This window comes from Osmerus mordax, chromosome 11, assembly GCF_038355195.1.
Source record: "Osmerus mordax isolate fOsmMor3 chromosome 11, fOsmMor3.pri, whole genome shotgun sequence".
Classification (NCBI taxonomy): Eukaryota; Metazoa; Chordata; class Actinopteri; order Osmeriformes; family Osmeridae; genus Osmerus; species Osmerus mordax.
The window spans coordinates 8,158,208-8,173,526 of NC_090060.1; the positions used below are offsets into that span (position 1 = coordinate 8,158,208).

General features: G+C 44.5%; 2 protein-coding genes across 2 annotated transcripts; one reads left to right on the forward strand and one right to left on the reverse strand.

The window, feature by feature from the left end:
- Positions 1-1,821: 1,821 nt before the first annotated feature.
- On the forward strand, positions 1,822-5,002 carry ap2s1 (adaptor related protein complex 2 subunit sigma 1). Its single transcript, XM_067246003.1, has 5 exons — positions 1,822-1,963; positions 2,692-2,841; positions 3,131-3,244; positions 3,493-3,552; positions 4,293-5,002. Exons 1-5 carry the CDS (start codon positions 1,961-1,963, stop codon positions 4,392-4,394), a joined length of 429 nt encoding a protein of 142 aa, XP_067102104.1. The 5' UTR covers positions 1,822-1,960; the 3' UTR covers positions 4,395-5,002.
- A 3,601-nt stretch (positions 5,003-8,603) lies between these two features.
- On the reverse strand, positions 8,604-14,260 carry rab4b (RAB4B, member RAS oncogene family). Its single transcript, XM_067246888.1, has 8 exons — positions 14,105-14,260; positions 11,431-11,511; positions 10,982-11,096; positions 10,811-10,873; positions 9,844-9,998; positions 9,254-9,349; positions 8,967-9,105; positions 8,604-8,729 (listed from the first exon to the last, which is right to left on the reverse strand). The coding sequence occupies exons 1-7, from the start codon at positions 14,118-14,120 to the stop codon at positions 8,990-8,992; spliced, it is 642 nt and encodes a 213-aa protein (XP_067102989.1). The 5' UTR covers positions 14,121-14,260; the 3' UTR covers positions 8,604-8,729; positions 8,967-8,989.
- Positions 14,261-15,319: the final 1,059 nt, after the last annotated feature.

A 15,319-nucleotide genomic window follows, 5' to 3' on the forward strand; every position in this document is an offset into this window, starting at 1 on the left:
GCCTTCGCTCTTCTTTCATGAGTCCACAGCAGGCTCCTGTCCAATCACATTAGTCTGTCGATTGTCAACAATATTTGCATGACCTCAATCACACAGAACAAGATAAGCAAGGGTCAGAGTTCAAGTTTCAATCTGCCCGTTTCAGGTCCTTCAGGGCCTGTGGCATAGTGGGCGACCACAGGCTCCAGTAACCTAGTGACACTCTGGAGGCCTTGTATTCTAGCTTGTCATGGTCTCCAGACTCTGTACAGATATTCAGGCTAGTCATCAGCCAGTTTGGTTTATGCATTGTTTGTTTAGTGAGGAAGGACTATAAACTCTGTTGGACTTATGGAAACAGTGCAGCAAAGCAAACTACATTACAAAAGTGAAACAAGGGGGAGAGAGAAAGAGAGAGAGAGCAAGGAGAGCTGTTTTCTGCTCGGTTTCCTCCTATTTTCTCTTGCTCTCTCTATTCCACCTCAACTCTGTCTGCAGCTGAAATATTTCTGGGTCCCAGGGGCGAGTACATTCCTCCCACTCACTGTTGTGCAATCCCTGACAATCACTGCCCCCCCCTCCACCCCTGCCTCCCCCTCTTTCTGCCTCCCACCGTTGTTCCTCCCCCTTCTGCCTCTCCCCTCCTTGCATCCCCCCTGTACTCTTCATTCTCTACCCTACCTCCCCCCTCTGAACCCCCTTCCCCTATCATCTTTTCCCCCTTCTCTACCCCCCTCCCCCAACCTAATTTCCCTCCCCTCCCCCTTTGTGCTTCCCCAAACAGTTGCCCAGCCTGGATCAGAGCAGAAAGAAGCTGTCTGGACAATGTTCTGAGGCAGATCTGCTCTACCCACCAGACCAGTAAACAAACACCAGGACCCTGATTCTGCAGAAAACGGACTCATGTGATGTAACCCCCAAAAGGCTGACCTTCCATTTTGTCACTGCTTGATGTGGCTTTGGAGGGTGAAATGTACACATGAAAAAAAGGCATTGTCCAACTTACTCAGAGATATCATGTGTGTTGTATGACGATGGGGTTTTGTTTCTGCTGATCATAGTTGTTTTATATAAGTTTTCCTGGCACTTCTGGAGAGAGAGCAGAGGCTGTTGCAATAAATAGCATACAGACTTGAAGAAGGATGGAGCCTACAGTAATCTACTGTTACCAGCAGCCAAATATGAGTATGGATATTTTTTTATTTTTTATTAATGGGTGGGTTATAATCGATGTATAAACTATATTTTTTATGTTTCTAACTTTTAACCGATATAATTGAAATGATATTTTTAGGCTTGAGAAAGGCGTTCATGTGATCGACCACAAATTCTTATACTAATTCTGGTTGTTGTAGTGAAATACAAGGAATGGTAATGTTTTGAAAGAAGATTCAAACTAAATGTCCCACAATCACTTGCGTCCTATCTTGGAGACCGTGTCATTGGTTGAGCAAATTCGCCTTTGAAATAAAAGTATAACTTGAAATGTGCCAGAAGTTGTGAATTAGGTTCGAATTGAAAGATTTCTTGATATTACAAAAAGTCACACCAGCGTTAAGATTGCATACTACTACAGTTGTATTTTTCTATTCAAAATGAGTAGGTAATTAGTGATACAAACAAGCTGTAAAATAGCCACCTGAGCATGTCCAAAATGTGGTAGATTGGAGTAAACTCTGGCAAAGATAACATTTAATATTGTGAATTATGTTGTTGTAAATGTTTCCCCATTATATTGGGAATAGAAAGTTTATTACTCACGTTAGAATAAAACAAGTAGGCGAGTTGTTTCTGTCAGGACCTTTATTTTGAAAACGTGAACAACTCAACCTGAAATGAGAGCCTAGCTGCCAGGAAAGAACAGCGGACAAGCTGTCGATTAAATAGGCCTATTATTGCAAAATACATGTAAAGAAAACATAAAACGTGCCACACAAAGGGAATATATATAGCTGAAATCACCTGCTCTTTGGAAAACAAAATGGTATGTTTGCAGTTTTGTCAGTTATGTTAATTATTTTTGTCAAATTCCACTAGTTCACCTAGCATCCTGGTTAGCTAGCTAGCTGTTTCATGTTAGCCGCTACGCTAGCTGTCATCGTTCATTCATTGAAAATGAAAGGTAATTGAGCAACTTGGAATACGATTTAATTCAAGAACATGTCAGTTATTTTGAGTCAATGAATGTCGTATGTGTAGCTCTTCATACATAGTTACGTGTATCTTGCTTCGGACACCAGGGTGCGGTAAGGCTGCTACAGTACTAATCAGGCTCAACAAACTTCCAATTCAGTACCAAAGCGATAGCTACTGTTGCAATCAAATACTTGTAAATTTGTTTTAGCTAACTAGATTACATAAATTGTGATATTGCTATGTACAGGAAACAGATGATGGAATTGCATATCAAGAGGGAACTGAGGTACTGTTGGTAATCCGTTAGCTAACTGTACTAGTCAGCCATGTCCTATTTTGTAGAATGTGGAGACCCAGTGTGCTCAAGAGCATCTGTAACTCTCAGGTCTTCCTTAAAATGTCTGTCTGTCTCCACACCCCACTTCCTCCTCCCCCCCTTCTTCCCCCCCCCCCCCTTCCTCCCCCCCCCTTCCTTCTCCACCTCTTTCCCCCATCCTCCACCTTTCCACCCTCATCATTCTCCACATATGCCTGATATTCTCTTCATCCCTCTCCCATGTCCTTCTCCTACCCCAGATCCGCTTCATCCTGATCCAGAACCGAGCAGGGAAGACCCGGCTGGCGAAGTGGTACATGCAGTTTGATGACGACGAGAAGCAGAAGCTCATCGAGGAGGTCCACGCCGTGGTCACGGTCCGTGATGCCAAACACACCAACTTTGTGGAGGTTTGTACAAACTTTATATTCCACAATTGTGACTTTGTGATGAAAAACCCTGGGTTTTCAGTCTTGTTATATTGACAACTAGCACACACACATTATGGGATCACTGTGTGAAAGGTGAAAAGGTCCATGTCTCCGGCTGACATTTACAAACATGGCACTGTTATTGGCTTGCCTTTGGTTCTGCAGCTCTGATTCTGAGGGCACAGGTCTGGGTGTAGACTCTTCATCCTTTCACACGGATCAGATTTCATGTTGAGCAGACGTGTTTTGTGTTGCATCGTCTCCACAGTTCAGAAACTTCAAGATCATCTACAGGCGCTACGCAGGTCTGTACTTCTGCATCTGTGTGGACGTGACTGACAACAACCTGGCGTACCTGGAAGGCATTCACAACTTTGTTGAGGTAGGACATGCATGCATACACACACTAGCACGCACATACACACACACAAACACACACACACACTAACACATACATGCAGTACACACACACAGAAACTAGAAGCTTAGACAACCAGAGGAGCTTGGCTAAGATGAAGATGAAGGGGGTGGAGCTCTGTGCTGGGGGTTCCAGGCTCAGTGGAGGGTTGTGTCAGGATGGGGACCTTCAGAAGGGCATTAGAGGTGAAGATGTCTTCTACTGGGTTCCAGGTGCTGAACGAGTACTTCCACAACGTGTGCGAGCTGGACCTGGTGTTCAACTTCTACAAGGTAGGAATGGAAGCCTCCCTCTCTCCCTGGTGGAAAACAACCGTCAATCTAACATAGCACAACATCTCCAACAGCTATATTTAGAACAGGGAGGAGAAAAGCTGAGAGGTGAAATGAGGTATGTGAGGGAGGAGGAGGTGGCGAACATAATATATTTTCTTTCATTTAGTCAAAGTGGTGACACCATGGCAACTGGTACATGATGCATAATCACAACAATAAAGTAAATTACGTTCACCCACCTCAAATTGACGCACACACGCACGTGCACACACAAGCTTGCACACACGTACACCTATCTCACTGAAAAGAAGCTGAAGGTAATTAACTTTCTGATTGCTGTCCCTGTAACATCAAGTATGATAATTATCCTTTACATGCTCGTTAAGATATCCCCCCCATCTCAACCTTAGACATGTTGCCCACGTTGCAAGTTAGCGCGCAAGGTGACAGATGGAGATTCTCAGAGGAAGGAGAAGAGAGGAAAAGTTCACTGACGAAAGAAAAATGAGTTTACCAAGCCAGGGAAAAGATGTTAGAAGTTCGTTCCTCTTTAGAACTGTTTTCTCCTAACCTATCTCACTCTGCTTTATCATTCTGTGCTATAACCCTCATAACCTGACATAACTTATCCAAATATCAATGATCTGTTCTCTTTCTGCTCTCTCCACATCCAACTCTTTTCTTGTCTCTCTTTGGTCTCTTTCTCTGCTCTCTTGCCCTCCCCTCTCTCTCTCCAGGTGTACACAGTGGTGGATGAGATGTTCCTAGCAGGAGAGATCAGAGAGACCAGCCAGACAAAGGTCCTCAAGCAACTGCTGATGCTCCAGTCTCTAGAGTAGAGAACACCTCCCTTTTCCCTCCACCTTCGCACCCTTCATCACCTTCTCCATCCATCACCTCCACTTCCTGTCCCTAAGCTCCCCCTCCCCTTCTGCTTCTCCAGCAGAGCTCTGGTTCAGCTCAGTCAGCCAGACAGTCCATCCGTCCTGGGCTGCCAGTTCTGCTGTTACTGGGTTAGTCTTCATTGGTGGAGACTGTGAAAACAGTGCACCAATCTGGCAACCATCCCCCCCTTTTTCTTCCTTAAGTGTCACTACTCGTGTAGCTAACAAGCACCATGAAAAAGAACTTTGTGTTTGTCTGGGATTACCACAGCTTTCACTGCAGTCTGCTGAGAACCTGTTGAAGACCTCCATCAGAGTAAAAGGGGTTGCTCTGACAAGTAGAGCCTTGAGGAGGGCATTCTGGGTATTTGAGTCTTAGTGTATCACTCCCCTGTGAATATGAAACGTGGTTCAAATTTTGTTTGACATGATATTGATGTACAAGACTGTGTTGATTATGTATCTTATGTGGTTCTGTCCTATATCCAATATGATATAATATGTTAGGCACCCTTGATATGTATTACGTAGGACCAAGAAAATAAAGGGTCCCTGAAGTGCAATCTTTTCATTGAAGTCACTCATCTCAAGCATCAGATCTGTCTGATCCCGGTGACTGCATATGGTGCTTGTTAGCTACACCTAGATATAATTTCAATTCAAATACACACCCCAGTAATCTCAACATAGACTGAGTGATGGACAACACAAAACCAAATAGAAATCCCAGTCAATGGAAATATATAGCGATATATTTGAGGTAATAAGGCAGTACTGTGCAGTTTAGTTTTTGTATGGTGTATGGTATGTATACAGTGTATCTTATGTGTGTTTGAAACTTGAGTGCTGCCCATTCCAAACCTCTAAGCCCCACCCTCCTGTCCAATGTCCTGTGGTCAAGTACAAATACATTCAGGCTGGAAATGATTCAATTTCAAACCCTCCCAGTTTCTCATACCAGTATGAGCTGAGGTGTCTTTACTGACCAGTGGCTTAATGAATGACCACCACTCTGGGAAGGGTTGTCATTCTTTTTACAACCCTAAAATGTGTCCTTTCTTATATTATTTCCTTGAGGCAACATCTGATCTAATGAGTTTGGATTGGTGTGTGTTTGCTTCCATGCACAGATATGACCGATGCAGCCCTCATAAGATTAGTGATTTCTTAAAGGAAAGATTGATAGGATCCATTCTACAAAGACACTATAGTCTGCTTCCCACCCTCTCCTTCATCATCCTTCAACCTCCGACATTCACCTTCACATTTTTCATGTGATTATATTGTCTGTATGTAATTTTTTTTATTCGGCTGTAGTAAGAGATGTACTGCTGTCCCCACCCCTTGAGTCAGTTAGGTAATGAGGTGTTTAGGTGTTTCATTGTCCTGTTGGTCAACCGGCCATGCTCTTGTGTATTCCAGTCGATGTATATAAAAAAACTAACATGAAATACTAAAATTGTTTTAAAGACCTGAAGTTTGTTACACGTTTTGATGTTCTATGTCAATACTTTTTGTTGTTAAATCCACCTGACTTTTTATTTATTGAAATGGAAGGCAGTTTTCATAAGATTGTGTGGTCCCATAGGACCATCTGGTGGTGGTGAAGCAGCATAGCCCCCACCAGAAGCCCACTATTCCACCCACCAATGAGGTAATTCTCCCAGCCTACAGGACATCAATAAGCTGATCAATATATCCACTTATGCTGCATTAACCCTCCCCTGCTGTTACTGCATTGACCCATGGACATTACATCTGACCATTACACCCTCAGAGCTGTACATAACAGATGTGGTCTGTGATATACTGCCCTGCCCCATCCAGCTGTCTGGACTCTGTATTGGGTTACTGGTTAAGGACTATGGAAGTAGAAAGACTACAGGAAGTGATGTAAGTCCATGGACAGTGGAAGCTAGAGAAAATATAAAATAGTTGGACTCATAATGGTCCTAGTAGAGAATAGACCTAATAAGACCATTGTTACACTAATATTGGACCTACAGGAAGTGTGCTGTAGCATCACTTACTGATACTATACTTAACTGATTGAATAACTACTTACCCATTCTGCTCCCATTGATATAAACCAAGTAAATTGGCTAAGAATGACAGTCTTGTTTCTGTCATTGGTGCACCATTGTTTTACTACAATGTGTGTATAAACTGGAAACGAGTATAGAAACCTTGTTGAACAAGACTCAGGAGAGCAGTGAGTGATCACGACACACAGAGAACGAATAGCAGCAGCAGCAGATGGGATTTAAACAAAACAAAATACTTAACAAAAAAACAGGGCAAGAAAGTTTAATCCATAATCCTTTCATATCAATGGGGAACACATTTTATTTACAGCACAGATTCACTCCAAATGTACAGTAGTTTTGAAGGCAGTTAAATCATACTGGTTACTAAGCAACAACTGAGTTTCTGAATAGGGGGAGGAGGGGTGGGGTTCAGACAAAAACAAGATCAATCTATCATCACAGCCACTCCAGTGCTTAGAAAGTTTCCCAGATAAGACAGAATCAATGCATGTACTGGGTATTGTTCAGAAACCTCTCAAGTGGAGATAAAATAGCTTTTCTGAATTGAAATAAACAAACAGCAACAATGTAAGCTTTTTGCTTTCAACATCAGCCATGATTACTGAGGACTTGTATTGCTGGCTGAGAGGAGACAGCCTCCGCGCGGCACATTTGAAGGCTTTAAGACTGAGTGGAACGATGAGTCAAGCAGGGTTCATGAACAGACAACAGAGGGGTGAGCTGTGGGAGTGATAAGAGACACAACCAGGCGCAGGATGAGGAGGAAATCTCAGTTGTTCTTTAGTAAGGAATGACCCCACCTTTGCTAATTAAAGTTACATAGATCATTTCAATCAATATAAATTTGTACAGTTGTATAGTAAAAGTATTTAAACTCAACGCCTCAAATGAAAAGTGCACTTGCAGTTAAGGAACAGAGACTTAAAAGAATCGCGAAAAGAATTGACGTTTAAAAACAACAAAAAGCAAAAGTATAAAATGGTCTCTGATTGATGTCACAATTAAATGTGTCATGTTTCTCATACCTTAAAGTACCTGGAGGAGCCAGGCAGCCAAGAACCTGGAGGTGCATTTGATTTACCTCTTGGCTGGAGCCTGATGCAACCGTTCCATTGGTCTGATTACTGGGAAAGTAAATCAAATGCACCTCAATTTGTGGTATATGATATGAGGTTGGTGTGAGTACAGGTTGTTCCATGCAGGAAACAGTGTACAGTACATCCACAAAGCCACGTATACTTTCTCTAATAAGGCTTTCTCCATAGTGCATTCAACAAACCTTGAAACATAGTCCTCAATTTGGACTCAACTACAAATACATCTTAAGGGACAATGTTTAGGAAGCTTGTCCTTTTAGACATTTGGGCCATTATGATAGGATAAACCTGGTCTCCTTCCTCCTACTAAGCCCACCTCCCACCTGCTCATAGACCAACCAGACCAGAGAGAATCACCAATGAAGAGATCATTGAATAAAGAGTCGTCAGTTCCCAACGGCCCATTCAATTGGTTAAACCAATCGGCTTGTTTGTGTTTGGATCAGAAAGTGGCAAGACAGCCAATGAGGTGAGGGTCAATTCAGGTCTGGTTATCATCACAGTGGGGATGGGAGAAGTGAGACAGAGGTGCTCAGTGCAAATCAAAGGATTCAGTTACCATGGTGAAATCTAACTATTTAGTCGCCATGGCGAAGTTAGTTAAATGGCTGGGTTGTCACCATATACAACTAGTATATTTGGTTGTCCCTGTGGTGTTGTCAAGGCAACATGCAGTTACAGTTTTTTATAAACAAGAAGAAATGTTGAAGAAAAAACAAATGACCCTCTATATCTGACATTCAGCTGGACATGAGAATGGTAAGGATGATGATGGTGTGTGTGTGTTGATAAAAACAAGGGTGAGGCTTAAAAACAGGACAGTGGCCCTACACATGACCCTTGACCCTGATCTCTCTCCCCCAGGCACAGTTCACACTGTGGGGTTTCCCGGGCCATGTCACTGGGTCCAGGTCAACCCTAAGATGTCCTCCTCAGACAGGTGGTGCTGTCTCACCAAAGCTCAGGGGTCGGAGGTAGTCTCCATGATGACTGGTCCAGGTGCTCCACCACAAGGAATAGGAGAAGAGGGGTAGGGGGGTGGGGAGGAGGAGGAGGAGGAGTGGGCGGAAGGAGAGCCAGGAGAAGCAAGAGGGGTGAAGAGAAGAAGAAGGGGGGGAGGCTTAAGCACCCAAACACACTCAAAACTGAAGAGATCGAATTAAGTGGGGGAAAAGGAAAAGAGGAAAAAGGAAAGAATTAGAAAGAAGACCGGAATGAAAACATTACAAACCCTGGCATCAGAATCAACCAATCAGAAATCTGGAGTATCGGTCAGCTCACACTAACAGAACCTCTTTCCTCGGCCTCATCAACAACATGGTTAGGGTTATAGGACATGGTCTGGGCACACTGCATGCTCATGTAAGCTACTTAGAACTGACCAGTAGGGGGCGCCGGGGGCATCCTAGCAGCTGCACTGAAGCTTGCTCTGTGGGGCCGAGCCTCTGGGCTGTCTGAGCTGCCTGAGAGAGGCATCTCCATACTGGATCCCTGAACCCATCCTCTCTGGGTCCAGCTCGCCTGGGGGAAGGGGGGGGGGGTTAAGAGAGGCCGTCCCAACACACACACACGCAGCTGTTCATTCCATTGATGTACATGACACAAGGTTATATGCACTCACATGCTCATACACGCTTGCTTGGTCACACACACACACACAAACACACACCTGATTCTATCTTGGTGAGGATGGTGCGGGCACACTTGAGGAAGCCCTCCTCTACGTTCTCTCCGGTCAGAGCGCTGGTCTCCAGGAACATCAGCTCTGGGGGAAACAGTCAGCCAGACACAGTCATTCAATCAGTCAGTCAGCCAATCGGCCAATCAATCAGTCAGCCAATCAATCAGTTAGCCAGCCAGTCAATTGGTCAGCCCGTCACTCAGCCAGTCAGATACTCAGTAAGTTAGTCAGTCACTTAGTTAGACACACACAATGATACTGTCAGCCAGCCAACCAGTCAAAGATGTTCAGTCAGTCAGACTTTCCTGCAGTATGTCGTCATTCAGAAAGACAAAAACAGTCTTTCAGTCAGTCTGACAAGGTAGGAAAGGAGGGAAGAGAAGAGGAGAAAGAGAGGGAGGAGGAGGAGGAGTGGGAAGAAGAAAGGGAAGTAGGAGAGGGGAGGTGGAGGGAGATGGGAGAGGAGAAAGAATAAGGGTGGAGAACGGAAAAGAGGAAGAGAGTAGTGGTGAAGAAGGAGAGGGGGAGAGGAGGAGAGGAGGAGGAGAGGGGGAGAGGAGGAGAGGGGGATGGCGCACCGTTCTCCTGGGCGAAGCGGGAGGCCTCCAGGAAGGTGACCTCCCGTTCTGCCCCCAGGTCCTTCTTGTTGCCACACAGGATGATGGCGATGTTCGGGCTGGCCAGGGTACGGGCGTCTGCCAGCCAGTTGGTCAGGGCATTGTAGGTCTCCCTGCTACAGGACACACAGGTGTCACCCACAAACAAACACAAACACACACCCACTGTACACAAACACCTCCTCCTCATACCACAACACTGCTGAATGTTTCTTTATGCCTCTCTCTTTACTCCCTTGTTCTCTCTCCACCCTCCTCCCCCCATCTCTGTTCTCTTGCCCTCCACTCATTTCTTCTCCTGTCTCTCAGCTGGCAGGCTCTCCCTCTCCTCCTTCCCCCCTCTCAGCCGCCAGGCTCTCTCTCCTACACTCTCTCTCTCCCTCCTCCTCTCTCCCTCCCTTCTGTCAGTTGACAGGGTGTAATGGACTGTATCTTTCCAACCCTCTGCCTCCTGCCAGGAGACGCCTTTATATTACAGCACTGTCACTCTTTATCACTCTCTCTCTCACACACTCTGCTGACAAAACAATGGAGGGAGTGATTCAACAACTGTATCATTTCTCCCTGTTCTCAGGGACCATGAGATGTTCTAAGCTGCATAATGTGTGTGTCTGTGTGTGTGTGTAGTAACCAGGGCCAGTAAGATGCAATTCAAGTGTTTTATGACTTGGGCATAAGTTTCTTTATACATGAATGGGACATGTCCCTCCCACTTTTTGAAAATGGCAAATCTGTTCCACACACTGTTTATTAAGAAAAAATATTCAATTGCCGCATCCTAGGTTTAAAAAAAGATGTCCCTCCCATTCTGAAAACCAACCTACACTCCTGAACTGCTCTATCCAGGTTTCTCCTCCTGATCCTGTCTGTGTGAGAGGGCAGCGAGCATTACGAGGAACTTGATCCTTGCCTGTCATTGGTCCCTTACCTTGTGATGTCATAGACAAGAAGGGCTCCTGCTGCCCCTCGGTAGTAGCTGCGTGTCACAGACCTGGAGACAGAGAGCACCGTCAGCCAATCACGACAAAGAACTACCTTACTTAACCAATGGTAACGCAGACCAGAAGTCATGTGACCGCAAGCGAGTCAATAGGAGTACCTGAAGCGCTCTTGTCCGGCAGTGTCCCAGATCTGCAGTTTGACCGTTTTGCCCCCGACATTGACCACCCTGGAACCAAACTCTACCCCGATGGTGTGGTTGGAGTCCTGCTTAACTGGAGGAAGGATGGAGGAAGAGAGAGGGACAAACAGGGAGAGAAAGGGGGAAATAGAGGGAGGGAGAGGAGGAGATTGGGGAAAGGAGAGGAAAGATTATAAGGGAGGGAGACGGTGGAGGGAAAAGTATAGAGAGCAAATGGGGAGAGAAACAAGGGGGAGAGACAGAAGTAGGTGAAGAGGGGGAAGAGAGAGAATAGGAGAGAGAAAGCGGGAGGGAAAATGAAGAGAGGTTGAGGGAGGCAGGAGGGGGGAGGAGATGAATAGCAGAGGAGAATGTCAACATGGCGGTTTGGAGGAATGCCTGATAAAACTGTCAGCAGCTCTACTTACACTTGTTCTCTATGAACTGGTGCAGGAGGCAGGACTTCCCTGTCCCCGCACTACCAATCACCAGGAACTTAAACAGGAAGTCTGAAAGGATCAGGGGTGAAGAAACACACACAACACAGGTGTCATGGGAGAAAAATACTGGTCTTTAAAACTGCATCATACCATAGGATGTTTAGGGCTTTAGGTTGTTTACAGTACCAACACAGTCCCACACAGCTGGCAGCACACACACAACTTGGCCTAGTTACACTAGCTGGCTAATGGCTACAGACAGTGTGTAAAGGCTACAAATAATTAGCTTGCTGACGTGTTCACATTAACCTGTCACAGCCTTGAGAACTTTGAAAGAGTGTGCGTGTGCTGGGCTGTAGAGAGTAGTAGATCCTAGAAGTAATTTGCATTATGTGTCTAGTCTCTTCCATGAGTCAGCCTGCTAGCGAACAAACACAACGTGGCATTGATGAAGTGTGTGTGGGTGGGGGGGGTCAGTGTTTGGCTGATTCTGTATTACATATAAAGACAATTAAAATGGACATGCTAGAGCCAAATGCATTATTCTATACAAATGACCCTCGAGGAGCAATCAGCAGTGTCTCTGCCTGTGTGTCTGTGTTTACTTGGGCAACATTATCTTGAGGCCTAATTCCATGAAATTAGGAAACAAACCTATAGTCTACAGTTTAATTAGGAGAATAACCTTAGAAACCTAGTCTACATTTTAGTTAGAAGAAGAGCCTTTAAATCTAGTAGGGGTGGGAATATTTTGGTACCTCATGATTCGAATCTATTCTTAATCTAATCGATTCACGATTTTTGATCAAATTTCGATTCAATATATGCTTACATTTGATTCCAGTTTGCTGTTCAGTGTTACTTGTTTCTATTTGACTGTGATAGGCAGTTAAGTGTTGAAGAAAAAAATCCCAATGCATCAAAACCTTGAACCTTTTTTGCAGTTTAGTAAACTTATTGTTATAAAATAATAATAATAATAATAAATATATATATACTTTACAACAAAAAAAAAGTAAGACATTTGTGAATCGATATGAATCGCTAGAAGACCGAATCGCGATTCAAATGCAAATACATTTTCCCCCCACCCCTAAAATCTAGTGTACAGTCTGGTTAGAATAAGAGCCTTTGAAGAAGGGGGCCTACAAGCCACAGCGGTGAGGATTGGGATAAGGCAGAGGGCTGATACTATAAGTCCTAGCTTTGGAATAAACACCCTCATTAGGGTGACAGACTGCCTGTATTTCTATGCCTGCCTACCTTACTGCCTGTCTGTCTGCCTGTCTGTCTGTCTGTGTGTGTCTGACTACCTGCTTGCCTACCTTAATGCCTGTGTGCCGGTCTTTCTGCCTGCCTGCCTGTCTGTCTATCTACCTGCCCTTCAGTCCACCTGCTCTCCAGATAAACACCTCACAGTTAGCACTGGAGCAGAGCCATTATCATTATCAGCCATTGTGTGGGTGGATGTGTGTGTGAGTGTCTCAGTACAGGGCAGATAGAGAGACGGAGAGATAGGAAGAGAAAGTGCATGAAAGAGGAAGAGGGGTAGGAGGTAGAGAGAACTCCCAGAGGTCCACACAGGGAGGTAGACAGGATGATGAGGGGACAGGAGGACGAGATCAATGAGAGACTATTACAGCAGCCATTAGAACTGTAAGCTCCACTACTGGCACTGACAAGGTATAGCATTACACATGGACACATGGAGGAGAAAAAGAGAGGGAGACAGAGGTGCAACAGGAGAGGATAGTATTATGGGTTTCCCAGCCCTATAGCCATGTGTGGCGTTTTAAAAACACCTTCCAGTCCATATTAGTTTGTGTCAAATGTTATAAATATTGACCAAGCACACAGCACACTCATTACCTAATGAGAACCAGGTATGTTTACAAAGGATTGGTGTACTACTTATTGTAATGCTTACTGTCATGTTGGCAAAATGGGAAGCTTTCAAACATTTGAATTGTGTTTTTTATAAAGAAACTGAAGAAATACAACCTTCATATTTAGGATACTGAAGGGGATCTCCAGTATCCCTGTAACCAGTTTAGTGTTTGATACTAATGTCACACAATAACACGTATTGACACCTGGACCAGGAAGGTGTTTTTTTCTGACAGTTGGAAAACTTAATTTAATAAGAATAGCAGTCAGCGATTCTGTCTATTGTCAATAATAATGATTAATGATAGTTACAAAAATAATGTAACATTATCATCATCTATACTTTTACATCTTACTTGCATGTTGTTCTCTCACCACATCCGACGACATAGCCTATGTAGTTGACTAACGTGAAAGTTGTTGCATGATAATATTTAAAGTTCCTCCTGTTAGTAGCATACTATATCCGCAAACATATGCTATGTCAACATATGCTATGCCAACTTTGCGTTGGCAACATTTCAGAATTCACTCCCAATTTTACAATTTTAGGAAACAAAAGTCAGCACAAGACTATACTTTACAGTGTGGCAAAACAACTTGATTTTGATGAAACATTCAAGAAATAGTTCATCCTCATCACCATCATGCTACAGTCTAGCTACCCGCTAACATCCTTCCTGACCGGGAGTGATGTTGGCTTATTTGAGACGCAGCTTTAAAGACTAGCTAGCTAGCTAGCTGAGTTAGCTAACGTCAGAATGCTAACACCTACCATATGTTTCAGACATGGCGGCCCTCTTTGGAGTGCCCTGTTTTAGATGGCTGACTTCTTGTCGTTCTTAGGTGGGTTGACTGTTCCTTTTTTATTCTCTAAAGATATCTTGCCTAGTAAACCCCGACTGATGTCTTCGACACACCGTTTCCCTGTCCTCAACGCAGCCTACACAGAGCAAACGTGATGACGTTCGCCTGCGGTTACGTTGTAGTTGCAGCAACTGTCCACACGATGGCAGGCAAAGACTGGGCCAAAGTACAGCGTATCACAGGAGATTACTCGGAAAGGATAGGATAGATCATATTGACGTTTTGCCTTGACACCTGACGCAAATACATTTTCTAGGTTATTTCTCTTTTTTATAGTATTTAATGTAGATGTTTGACAATGTCTGAGGGTATAGGTACTTGTTATTGGGGGTGGGGAATTTCGTCTGAGGGATTCTACAGACATGTGCTTGTGAGTCTAGTCTAGTCAACTTTTTTCCTTTGGAAACAGTGAAACAAAGCAGTGTCTTTGAGGTTTCCATGAGGAATGTCTGTATTCCTGATTTTCCATTCATCACCTTTCAATACTGTCTGACACACACCAAACACACACACACGCACGCACACACACACACACACACACACACACACACACACACACACACACACACACACACACACACACACACACACACACACACACACACACACACACACACACACACACACACACACACAGGACCGCCCAAGGGCAACAGGTGATAAATTACAGAGCCCTCCATCTCCATCTCTCTTGTAGTTCCTCTGTCTTTGTTCTGGAAGACTCAGTCTCAGCCCCAGCCCCAGCCCCAACCCCAACCTCAGCCTCTCTCCCCCTCCAAGACTCCTCCATGTCCTTCTCCCCCCCAGCCTTCTCCTACCACTCTCTCCTCCTCTCCCTCCCATCCCCCTCTTTCTTCTCTTTACCCCATCTCCTTCTTCCTTCCCCTGTCCTCTCTCCAGTCCCTGTTAACAGGTCTGTGTTCACAGATCAGAAACAGGGGGGGGTGAAAAGATGTGTGGGGCCCTGGATGTTTTCTTAAGGTGGGCCAGGAGCAAAGGTGTGTGTGTGTATTGTGTGAATAAGTGTGTGTGCATATATTTTTGTGTGGGTATGTGTGGGTTATGTTGTATGTATATGTGTGCACGTGTGTGTGTGTGGTTTGACCTTGGAGCAGCCTGTCTC

Bases quoted from the DNA above. Each gene is read 5' to 3' on its own strand.
- rab4b (XM_067246888.1), bottom strand. The intron at 9,999-10,810 runs GTAAGGGACCAA...TGTGTCCTGTAG, and splicing joins CTTGTCTATGACATCACAAG to CAGGGAGACCTACAATGCCC. The intron at 9,106-9,253 runs GTGTGTGTTTGT...CCCTTCCCCCAG, and splicing joins CCTCACCAAGATAGAATCAG to GCGAGCTGGACCCAGAGAGG.
- ap2s1 (XM_067246003.1), top strand. The intron at 2,842-3,130 runs GTTTGTACAAAC...TCGTCTCCACAG, and splicing joins AACACACCAACTTTGTGGAG to TTCAGAAACTTCAAGATCAT. The intron at 3,553-4,292 runs GTAGGAATGGAA...CTCTCTCTCCAG, and splicing joins TGGTGTTCAACTTCTACAAG to GTGTACACAGTGGTGGATGA.